Source organism: Centroberyx affinis, unplaced genomic scaffold (genome assembly GCF_046629955.1).
Source record: "Centroberyx affinis isolate AG114_WGS23_722 - 3 ecotype Tasmania unplaced genomic scaffold, CSIRO-AGI_Caff_v1 ptg002953l_1, whole genome shotgun sequence".
Lineage (NCBI taxonomy): Eukaryota > Metazoa > Chordata > Actinopteri > Beryciformes > Berycidae > Centroberyx > Centroberyx affinis.
In genome coordinates this window covers 52,468-64,749 of record NW_027281068.1, presented here as the reverse complement: position 1 = coordinate 64,749, position 12,282 = coordinate 52,468, and the positions used below count along the sequence as shown (strand labels likewise).

General features: G+C 43.1%; 1 protein-coding gene across 3 annotated transcripts; it reads left to right on the top strand.

The window, feature by feature from the left end:
- The first annotated feature begins 629 nt into the window (after positions 1–629).
- Positions 630–11,844, top strand: rassf2b (Ras association domain family member 2b). Of its 3 annotated transcripts, XM_071536862.1 has the most exons (11): positions 630–750; positions 3,601–3,620; positions 4,621–4,694; positions 5,702–5,777; positions 6,077–6,228; positions 6,960–7,075; positions 7,793–7,935; positions 8,476–8,629; positions 8,889–9,010; positions 9,287–9,384; positions 9,656–11,844. In XM_071536862.1, exons 3-11 carry the CDS (start codon positions 4,642–4,644, stop codon positions 9,720–9,722), a joined length of 981 nt encoding a protein of 326 aa, XP_071392963.1. In that variant the 5' UTR covers positions 630–750; positions 3,601–3,620; positions 4,621–4,641; the 3' UTR covers positions 9,723–11,844. The 3 variants fall into 3 exon arrangements, with proteins under 3 accessions (XP_071392963.1, XP_071392964.1, XP_071392965.1); XM_071536863.1 differs by lacking the exon at positions 630–750 and having other exon boundaries at positions 3,386–3,615; XM_071536864.1 differs by lacking the exon at positions 630–750 and having other exon boundaries at positions 3,386–3,620; positions 6,972–7,075.
- Positions 11,845–12,282: the final 438 nt, after the last annotated feature.

The window sequence follows — 12,282 nt, the reverse complement described above, 5'->3', positions numbered from 1 at the left end:
ATGTTTATGTTTGCCATATTTTTATTCACACGCAATTTTTCCTGTTTCTGTCCTATTTTCCTCTCCTGTGTCCTACTAATTCTCGCTGATGCTGCAGCTGCGCAATTTTCCCCACGGGGATCATGAGTGTTTCATGTTATCTTTCAGGATGTGATTTCTTTTTTTTCTTTTTTTCTTTTTTTTTGTTAGGGTGTTAAACCTTTAAACGGTAGGCGGTCGACAGAGTTTGACTTGGGACGGTTTATTAGCAGCCTGTCCGTGCTTATCGGGCACCGGCAGCTAGCTACGACATTCGCGGCCGGTTTCCAGTGAATACCATACATAGGTCTGTGTTGTATTGTGTCTGTGAGTTTGGGGCTCCCATTGTTTTCGGGTTCCCCCCACGGTTCCCCCGGTTTATTCATCTCCAGCACGCCGTCAGACAGCGCGAACAAAGGGGCGTCAGGGTCGCCCGTTGATTGGCTCCCGGGTCCAACGCCGCGAGCTCCGCTACAACAGATGGGGCTCTCCTCCTCCTCCTGCGCGCACCGCACACACCAGCTCCTCCTGCACGCGCACCGATGATTGTTTCCGACGGGAGGAGAGGGAGCGTGTTGGCCGAGGAGCAGCACCGTTAACGGGCAGTTCAGTCGAAACGTGTGTGTATACTGTATGTTTCTGTGTGTGTGTGCGGGAGAAAGGAGGAGGAGGAGAGCAGCCTATGGTTTCGTGGTGAGAGAGAAGATCTTCAAACTCGGCAGGAGCGGCGTCGTAAGTAGGCTGATATTCATGGGAATCTGGCGATATGATCTGGGTGTAGTTTGATAGCGTGATTGTTTGCACGATAGAAAAAAACTGGTGTGAAGATGGACCTTTGACAGCATAAAAAATAATACAATACCATGCATTCTTGTATTAAAACACAGCCGACACCTATAGAGACTAGACATTTCACATATCAGACATATTTGGTGCATTTTATTCACATATAATCCCCAAAATAGCCTTCTCTGTGGCAGTTTCCATGGCAGTCCAGTCTAAATCATATCTAGCAAATGTGGAAATCCTGGGTTCTTATCACCTTGCTCTGTATGAAGGAGTGTGCATAGCTATGTATTAACAAAATAGTGTTTGAACAGGTTACATAACAAGCAGTAGATACTTAGGATTCTTAGTAAGACACACACACATACACACATACACACACACACAAGGCTGGCTGGACAGAGGCAGTGCTTTGGGACTGACCCTCTGCCAAACAGAGGGGCATGTTTCCACTCCTAAAGTCGTGAGAGAATTTTTAATGTTTTGGCCAGTACTTTTAATCATTAATAAGATATTAGGGGCAAGATTCAGTTTCAGCATGCCCCGGGGAAGGAGGAGGAAGCCAGATTTACACTGAAGGTGAAGCCAGGCACGTTTTTTTTTTCTTCTGACAAACCCAATATGTCTAATGCGGAGCAGGAGAAAACACACACGCACTATTTTTGGCACAGTGTTCCTGAGCTAGTTTCTGGAACCCTCAGATGTTTTTGGTGTTGCTATGACAATGGTGACAATAGTGAGGCAGAGCATTAGTAATGTGGAGGCTGAAGAAGGGGTGGTGGGGTTGAAAGCAACGAAGGTTTTGGACCTATTCATCATTTCAACCAAAGAAGTTGACAGAGGTTCAGAGGCGCAGGGCAAGAGGGCAGAAAACAAGCGTGCATGTGTGTCAATGGGGAAAGACAGAGGGGGGAGGAGAGGGAGTCAGGAAGTTGTGGTCATGAGTTTTAATAGCGTGGTGGATGGGTTCCAGTCTTTCACGAGGGAAAGCAAAGGCAACTGAGGGAGAGATCTGAATGGGGAAAACAGACGGCACAGGGGGAAGAGTTTCATAATCAAAAAATTGGTCAGAAAGTAAGAAATGGAGTTAAGTCTGGCATGAAGCACACAAGCAGAGGAGAGTGACAAAAGGGAAAAGATGTGGAGGCTGTGGATTGTGGCTGGTGTTGTTGTTATGATGAGACTGGGGAATTCGGGGGAACAACGAGATCTATATTTGGAGTCCTGTCCAGAACGATGAACAGCGGCCTGCTCTCAGACATGTTCTGGACTGGGTCAGCCGTGGGTCAGACTGGCTGTGTTTGCATGCTGTAGTTAGCTTCAGACCAAAAGCCCAGAGAGATGTCTTACGCCTGAATGTGTAACAGACCAGGTCCTGAGGGGTTACAGCCTCTCCTGGTTTGGAGCCGTTAAGTTAGACCTCAGGGTCATTTTTACGTGTTTACTTGAGTGGGTAATGTAAATGGAATCAAATAATAAATGCAGGCATTAAAGATGGAGTGCATTAAGCTGAACTGTTGAGCATGTGAAAACATCATAACTCTAACTATTTTGGCTGATTTTCATGTTTTCACTTCAGTTGAAGGATTACATGCTACTCTGGGTTGAGAGAAAACTCTTTTAGGCTTAGTATGACACCCTTTCCGAACCCATTGGATAACGTCAAAGAAACGCATTGTCACCAAGCTAAACACAAGGCTGTTTTTCTCACTTCCTGAAAAGTTGGCATTTTGGAGGTGCGTGGTTTTCGTCCGACAGCAATTATACTGAGGTGCAACCACAGAACATGGGACCCATTTATTACAACATTTAGCGGCAGTATTGCAGCAACTTTAAAGGAAATGTGCCCAATGTGATATTTATCTCTTTATCTTGATGTCAGGGCACTGAGGTAAATGAGAGGATGATACATTTTGTTATCAGATGACGATTTAGTTTGCCTTTGAATTTGAGCTGTTCTTGTGACTTGCCAGACAATAACAACATTGTCTTGGTTTGACAGCAGGCCACACGCCGGTCTCAGACCACTAGCATAAACCAATAATGAGTCTGTCAGCACCACTGCCCTTGACCAAGACCATGGTATTAAAGACTAATGCTTTCCATTGTGTGGGTCAATAGTGAGTGTTTGAGCGGTTGACAGGGTCTAATATAGGTGCTGAAATATTGATAGACCTTGACAGCGGCTGGGCTGATTGGTGTTTAATATTTCATTCACTCACAATAACAGAACACATTCATGTCAGAGATTGACAGCCTTAGGTTTTCAGCGCTGTGTGTTTAAGGCTGCCATGCGGCTCTTGTCAGAGGTTTTTGATATCATGTTTACAGTACACTCTTTGGAATAAAGCACACATTATATGTGTTTGATCTGAGATGTTTGTACTGTGATAGAGACTGGGAGAGAGGGGAGACAGTCCATGTGCGTGTCTTTCTGTTTTTCTGCCTGTGCCCATGTGTGTAGACTTTGTTTGTGTGTGCATGATCATTCATCTGTGCCGTTTGAATTGAGGAAGTGTCAGGCTATGCAAAGGCTCACGTCAGTTTCCTGTGTGACTGGCTCAGTAAAGGAGGAAGTGATTAACGGAAGGGGAGCACTTCCCTCAAACGCCCCTGCTCTTCCCAGTCTGTTACCTCTCCTACTCATACGGAAAGGCCCTATAGTCATTTTGGGATAGACGCCTTGGGACCCCTGAGGATACTAACAAAGTCTACCTGCCTCTGTCTCTCCTTCTCCATCTACCCTTTCTTTCGCCGTCTCCACATCTGCTGCTCCCTCTCTGGTGGCCGACCAAGATCTCACAGTCTTCAGTACGGTAAGCCTTCTTATAGTCTTGTAACACACACACACACACACATTTACATCATGCTCATTCAGTATTTTTCCCTGGCTCTTAATAATACCTTTCCCTTAGTTGCTGTCTTGTAGAGGCATTGATTGTGTTATGAGTGAGCAATATGGAAAGTAAAGCGCAACACTGCTTTTGAAGAAGTGTTAAGAGGGAATCAACAGAGTTTTAGAAATGTCCGCTGTGTGTTTGTGTGTGTGAGAGAGAGTGGAGAGCAACAACGAGAGAGACTGTGTGTGTATATGTGCATGTAATGTGTGCTGCCATAGCAAGCTCACAGATAAATGTTTAAGCAGCTGAAATGATTTGGCCCGGCGGGTGGCCCATGTGCCCTGCACCTGTTCCTCTCCTTCCGGAGGCTTCTGTCCTGCCCCCTCTGTGGATACACAAAGACACACACACACACACACACACACACTCCTTCAGCTAGGAAGGAAGGAAAAGTCTCAAGTGTGATGGCAGAATGCCATTTAAAACATCTGCATGTGTGTGTACGTGTTAAAGGGCGCCAGGAAAGAGGAAATATAGGCAAGAAGGGGAAGAGAGTGTGGAGAGCAGCTGTCTCACTCCATCACACACCAAATGTTCCAGATTGTTCAGAGGGATAGAGGGAGTAGTAGAGGGAAGGAATAGAGGGAGAGACAGAGATGGGTGAGCTGTCAAGCGACCAGTTGATCTTCTTGTATTTTCTTGTACAAGTCCATCAGTTGATCTGTCTCTTCTCATGAATAGTTGACAGTAAAGTAGATGTGACTTGTGATTATTGTTTACCGCCTGAGGCTGCTCTCCACCTTCCTCCTCCTCCTCCAATCACTTTCCTCCTCTCCAGGCTGCCCTCCTCTTGTCTGCGTCTCTGTGGTGATGCCTGCCTCAGGCTGTGTACTTGCTTGGTCATGAGGAGTCATGGGATTGAGTTCGAACAAAAACTAAAACTCATCACTTTCTCTGTTGCTCCTTTGTCTTTCAGCCCCTCTCATGCTGACTGAGAATGGATGACACACAAGACGGGGTTCAGATTGGAGAGAACAAGTTCATCAGCAAGTAAGGATTACTCACCGCACTTTCTCTCTCACATGGACACACATTCACACATCTACACATACACACACACACACCTCTTTCTGTAGATACATGCATACATACATGAACACTCACACTCAGTGGCCCTCATTCATCAAGCTATCATACAATCAAATCTGATCTTAAAGTGGGTGTATGCTCAGTTCACCTCAAAAGTTGGTATTCATCAATTCCATCTCAGTATCAATCAAAGAAATATATATTTGCGTTGCGCATGTAAAACTATTGGAATTACAGAATACTGAAGAATTTCCTCATGCTCTGTGACAAAGAATAATGGCATAATATTTTTTCTCACCACATTTACGTTTTTTGAAATGTAATATTCAATGCTTATTGTGGATTTTCGCATCAAAATTATTAATAAATAACCTACCTAAAGTCTCGGAAGACGCACCGGCTCTTTATGGAGGCACAGAGCATAATTGGATGATTGGACGCTGTGCACTTTACTGTATATAGACCGATGCTTATGGTGAAGCCTGGTAACCATTATAGATCTCACGCTACTAGAGGACATAATGCTGCACCAAGCCTTCCTTTTTGTAGGCCAAGAGTCACCAAACGCACATCATTTTAGGTGTGCCATATGGAAATAGTCAATTGTTTGCACACAGTGCTCAATCAACAGCTGCGTCTGATTTATCTATTTATCTTTTTGTCTACGAATTTGCATTCATTTTTGTGCCGTGACAATGTTTCATGAATCAGCTGTGGCGCCTCAGGATCATTTCCACAGTAGATTCTGTGCTCTTTTCCACAATAGCTTGATGAATGAGGGCCACTATGATTTTAGGTGCAGTAAGTTTAAAACATTAAATGCTGCACACATCAGAAAGCCTGACTTTGGCCTCTATAAACCTTTGCTATGTGTGTTTAAAAAAAAAAAGCAGTGTGAGAAGTAGGGATAAGAAGCAGTACTCCTCCTCTGTCGGATCTGCTCAGTAACTCGACATCTCTGTCTCCAGGGCAACCGTCCTTTCACATCTTAAGACATACAACCTCTACTATGAAGGACAGAATCTGCAGCTACGGCACAGAGAAGTGAGTATTTACGTGTGTGTGTGTATCTGCGTATGTGTGTGTGTTGGTGTTTGAGTCAGTCCATTGCTATTTACTGTTGTTTGAAAACCTCTCTTTTGTCTGTCTGCCTTTCATTTACTTCCCTCACATCTTCCTTTTTACTTTTGCTCTCAGTCATTTGCAGTTTAATATACCCTACCCAACTCTGTCTCTTCCCATAATTTGCCATGGCCCAAAGGGGTAATAACTGCCCATTGTGTATATTTGCATGTGTGTGTGTGTGTGTGTGTGTATTGATCCCAGCTCTTTTCCCCTAACAGGAAGAGGGGGAGCTGATCGTTGAGGGCTTGCTCAATATCTCCTGGGGCCTGCGGCGGCCAATCAGGCTTCAGATGCAGGATGACCACGAGCGAATCCGGCCGCCTCCCTCTTCTACATCCTGGCACTCTGGTTGTGCCCTGGACAGTCAAGGGTAAGGTCCAGACAGATCCAGTTACACCTCACTGACCGGAAATGGTAGAGAGGTACACAGTGGGTCAATGGGTACAGATATTAGGTCTAGTTTGTCTGATGAGAAATTATTCTAAAGCCAAGGTAAAGAATGGTCAGCAGTGGTGATCTCCAGTTTCATAAATTAGCACATTCACTGTTTGTTTACGTATGTTTACATTAAGAAACTTGAGATCTGCAGTTTGCTAAATCTTTTGATTAAACACCATTTGTAACCAGCCCCCCAATAAAAGTGAACCTTTAAGCCTGCACTTTTGGCTTAGTTTGGGATTTTGTCCCGAGGTATCATTGATTATATCTGTGTCAATAGGCGTGGCGCATCAGCTCTATAATCCCATTCATTTATCCCATCAGATGAAGCTATTCTTGTTCCCAGACTAATAGGCCTCAAGGGCATGCAGTTGGCATTTGACTGATTCAGGGATTCTCTGACCTGTCTGGGCTAAGATGACCTACATTCAAAGCTGCTTGCATCTGTTAGTGCATGCCTTGCTAATACTCATCACACTCATCTTTGTCTTAGAAATAATGCAGTTTATGCATTTTTTCACTTATCAGAAATGTCATTAATCTTGATAATAGAATACGCTGTATCCTTTACAGCTTTGTCAGCTTGCATTTGCTGTACTGTCCCCTGCCACTGTGCCTCTCCCTTCTCTTATTCCTTTGTTCTTGCATGTTTTGTCTTGCAAGTTCCCCCAATAGCACAGAGGGTCAGCAGCCAGCACAGCAGAGCCCGCCCACAGTGGAAGTGACAGCACCTGAAAGCCAACCAGAGGACGATGCTGTGAATGAAGACAATGCAGAAGGTGAGTGATTTTATCTACAGAAGGTAACCAGTAAGCAGCATCAGACAAGGTCACACTGCATGTGTACATAACAGAAACAACTGCAAAATAACTGCAAGACATGTCTAGTTTGTGCAATCTTATCAGTTGCCAAGAAAAAAGGTTGCATTAGGTCAATAAAATCAAATCAGGCTGTCTCTAAAAGAAAGACTGTGGACTCTCACCCAAAAAAGCTGTGCGTTCTGGATAAGCGTATCTAAACGAAGGTGGGAGTGAGCGCCACACCTCCCTCTCATATTTGCCTCATCCTGTCTGAGCCTATTCATTAGTCATTTTCTTTCCTAATCTGTACAGGTCATGTTTACTTTTCATGCTGTAAATGCTGAAGAGTTTCATTCCAAAATTTGATATCCACTATTTGAAAAGTGTGACACCTACTTTCACAAAATGATTGCAAGCACAAAAATTAAAACAAATTATGGTGCTCTTTGAAGAATAGGGGATAATTTAAGTCCTTGGCTGAAAGACTTATAGCACTTTTGCAGCCTGGATCCTCTGTATTTTAAAGACACTGAATAATGAACTTCAGGTAATGTTTTTTTTCCCCCCATATATATATAAAGCATTTTGGAAATGAACTCTTCAAAATATTTTCCATTGTTTGCTTCTTTTGCATCATTTGTTCTTGAGAAGTAGCAGCAGTAAACTTCTTTTCCATCCTTTATGTTGAATGGACAGAGGACTATGAGAGCTCCGCTCAGCTCCTCAGGACGAAGAGTGATGCCGGGGTTTTAAGGCGGGGCCAGCGGCGGTCACCGAGCGACCAGAGGAGGATACGACGCCATCGCTTCTCCATTAACGGACACTTCTACAACCATAAGGTGATGCCCCCCCACGGTGTTAGCAGGTCTTCAAAAAGTCTGAAGAAGTCGTAAAATAAATTAGCTAAATTGAAGGCCCCTAAAGTTTCTTTGCACTGCATGTCCACCCTTAGATTAATACGGAACAGGGTTAGTACAATATGCAAAACATCATCATATCTGCTTTAGTACACACAATTGGACTCCTATCCCTTTACAATTAATTTTCTGATGTTTTTCTTATGCTGCCCTTTTTATATTTTCAGAACTGTCATTAGTTACGTTCAAACAGAAATGGGCTCGTTTTGCCATTATTGTTTTTTATTTTAGTTTTTAAATCGGTCTTAAATTCAACTCCAGGTAGCATGAAAAAGGTCTTAAAAAGTCCTAAATTACCTGAAAACCTGCAGATACCCTGCAACACATTGACACATGCTCATGCATATGCGCACACAAACATATACACACACACACACACATGCACACAAATATGTCATATATGTTGTATATGAAACTGAAATGATTTTTGAATTTTCTGAATGTTTTTTTCTAATCTCTCAGACAGCAGTATTCACTCCTGCTTTTGGCTCTGTGACTAATGTTCGGATCAACAGCTGCATGACGACACCTCAGGTGCTGCGAGTTCTCCTCAACAAGTTCAAAATTGAGAACAGTCCTGATGATTTTGCCCTCTACCTTGTACATACAAGTGGAGGTGAGTGTGCATTCTTTGTAGAGTTAGTCAGTGTGTGCAATGTTTTATTTGTTCTTTATTTCTCCAGGCAGGCCAATAACAAACACATTCTTAATAACAAACACATTCTTAATTGCAGTAAGGCGGTTACGAGAGGTTATGGGAGCCACACCAGTTGTAAGCAGTTGCTGTGTATACTATTTTGTGTGTTTGCACTGTTAACCAATGTGTGTGTGTGTGTGTGTGTGGGGATATGTGTGTGGATATGTTAATGTTTCAGAGCGTGTGAAGCTGAAGCGCAGTGACTATCCTCTGGTGCTGAGGGTGATACAGGGTCCATGTGAGCAGGTCTGCAAGGTTTTCCTCATGGAACAGGACCTGGGAGAAGAAGTCACGTATGATGTAAGATCACAGAGATTTATACCAACTAAAGACCAGTTTCATTATCCATTGGTTTGAGGAAGAGGGAGAAAATGGCTTGAGATCCAGAGATATGGATATGGAGATATGGCGTCGGGCTCTAAATGACCCTTCCTGCCTCCTTTCTTTTGACAATGTACAGCCTTAAAAGAGCCTTCTCCCTGTGCTTGTACATAAGTCTCCAGTATGCCCCCATTTACCCCACATCAGCCTGTCTCTTTTGTGCTTTGTCATGATGTTTCCCCTCCCTCCCACCAGGTGGCGCAGTACATCAAGTTTGAGATGCCTGTCCTGCAGAGTTTCATCACCAAGCTGAAGGAAGAGGAGGACCGAGAGGTGCAGAAACTCAAAAGAAGGTACCACAGCTACTAAATACACTCCCTTATCTGTTTACACCAGGATGCAACACATTCAAGAAGTTAATATATCATCTACCTCACAACATCAGCTGTTGTTTTGCCATGCGTGAACACGGCTGCAAGTTCTCGTCAACAAGTTTAAGATTGAGAATAGGTCTGAGCCTGGAAAAAATGGCATCGATAAAGTAACACATTATTATTAAATTCATCTCTGCTCACACATTGATTTGATCTTTCTTTCTCTCCATTTGTCCACATGTATCTATAGGTATAATTCCCTGCGGTGTATAATTGAGAGGCAGCTCCGGTGTGTTCCAGAAGGAACCTGTATGTGATCTGCTCTTGGAGACCAACTATGAAAATCTTACCCAGAGCACCACGTTTTCTGCCAGACTGTGACCAAACTTCAAATGAGACTGACCAAGAATCACCTGACAAGGAAGCAATGTATGCATTCCAGTGATTTCCTCTGAATTCCCGTATCCATATGGGTCTTTTGCCATCTTTACCATATGACCCATCGTCCATCCCCTGTGTCCGATCCAACCAGCCAAATTATCAACCTGCAGACAATACTGTAACATTACTGTTGTGTGCACGACCATCTCAGCAATAATCTTACCATGACGACTAAGATGAAATTCATTCAGACTCTCATTCATACAGACTCGTACGGCGCCATGACCCAGACCCATCTACTAAAAATTAACTAGTTCTCTTTCTCATACAGTACAAACACAGACACAGACACATTCTTTCAGTTTCTCACCTCATTGCTCTTACTCCTGAGTAATCCTTACCCTGTTGCAGTACATTACCTCTAAAACAAGCCTAAAATTGTATGTCTTGTCTACCTTCCTGATTGCAAGCTGATACTCTATCCTTTTAAAGCACAATATAATATGTAAAGTCTTTGTAAAGTGCCTGTTACAAAGGTTTGACCAAGCACCGAGGCAAGAACTATGATAAAATATTTTGAAGCTGTTTCTGTGTAAAGAATATTATGGATTGTATCAGGGAAGTAGCTAGAGCCACGCCAGAGTGACACAGTTTGGGTCGATATCAAATCCAAGAATGGACCAGGAGCATGAAGGTGGTGGCCTCCCAGAGTGATGTCACCCTGTCCCATAGTGCACTGGGTCCCCAGATTTTCTGAACTGAACTACCTTAATGACATAACATTGTCTGCTTATTGTAAGTGTGACTTCAAACCAGGAGGCTGCCATCTTTATGTATCTTACTGTTTGAAAATTTGTTGATTCATGCAATTGGAGGAACTGAATTGACCCTCTCCATTTTATTGCAAACTAGAAGTTCACTGCAGGGATTGTGGAAGGCTGTGTGGACAGAAGATCCGTGTGTATGTTGTTACCATCCGTTCCTTTTTTCGGCCAGATAGTGACAACTGTCTCTGTGCCCACAGCTTTTCTGTAGGCATTCAGATTGAATGTTAAAGACAACTTATGATTGAAGCTAAAGAAAAAATCCACCCTTGAAACACTTAAACACTGTTAAAAAAAAAAAAATTTGGTTATGTACCTTGCATTTCTAGGTCCCCAGTCCCTCAGAATCAAAGACCAAGGGCTTCTTTCTAGACTCAGCATTTTGCACCAAACATTTAACAATCATACAAGGAGAAATCCAGCACAAAAGAGGCAGAGACACCAATTTCTCCACTGACAGTAGCCTCAATAGACCAGAATGCAATGCAGCCACAAGACGTGGTGATTTGAGTAGTGGAAAGGAAATGTAGGAAATCACTAACTGAAGTAGAAGCAGAGGAGGCAGGTTGAGGGAAAGTAAACACTTCATCACAAAATAATGCTGGAATGCACTGAACATCACAGATTGATGATATATAACAGTGTTAGAATATCCAAGGGTGGATTTTTCCTTTGAATCCAACAAAGAATGAAGCACACACAAAGAGGGACATCCCACCAGACTGTGAATAATGCTGATGAGAGTGTTATGTGTAAGTGTGCGAGCAAGCATTTCAGAAGCAGTACAGTTTGCCTCTACATGTACAGCGCTTTGCATATGTCTGCTTTTGTCTGTGTGTGTACAGCTGTGTGTATCTGTCCAATAGTTCTGACATCTTTGATGATATTCTCACCGTACAGTACACAGTGCGCTGTGTTGACAAATGGCACAGCGATGATGAGTGTTTACAAAGTCATGTGTAACAAACAGAGAGTCTGTGTGTGTGTGTGTGTGTGTGTGTGTGAGGGAGAGAGAGAGAAAGACAGAGAGAGAGACATTTTTAACGGCCCTAATAACACTTGCCTGCTTTTGACCGTTTTGTATTTGTTTCTTTCACAAAATAATACGGTTTGAATGAAGCTTAGTCTCTCAGATGTTACGAACACACATGCCACTATTTGGAAAATGTAGTTGTTTTTTTTGTTTTTTACAATGATTGTAATTTAATAAAAAGTTATCTTGAGAGAAAATGTACATAGCTGTAATCTCTTTCCCGCTCATGTAGGTCATTGGGTAAAGAGCCTGAAATGTTGTATAATAACGCTTAAATCTTCTTGTGTAATTTGAAATGATATAATACCACAACTTGCTTCAACAGATGGATATTGCACTTTGCCATAAGTCAAAGTCACTGAAAACTTTGGGGTAACTTTTAAGTATTCCGATTTTTCGGTGGTTCAGCGGTTTAATAGTTTAGACAAACACACACACACACACACACACAGGTATTTGCATCTCATGTTGGTGGTAGGGGCTTAAAGATGACCATCACTGCTGACATGGCTCAGCCAATGACAAGGTGTGAGACAGAGTGATCCACTCTACCTGAAGGAGATTGTCTGGAGGACAAGAGACTGACCTGAAACATACTTTCTCAGACAGTCAGAGGACTCAGCGCCGCTCACACACTCT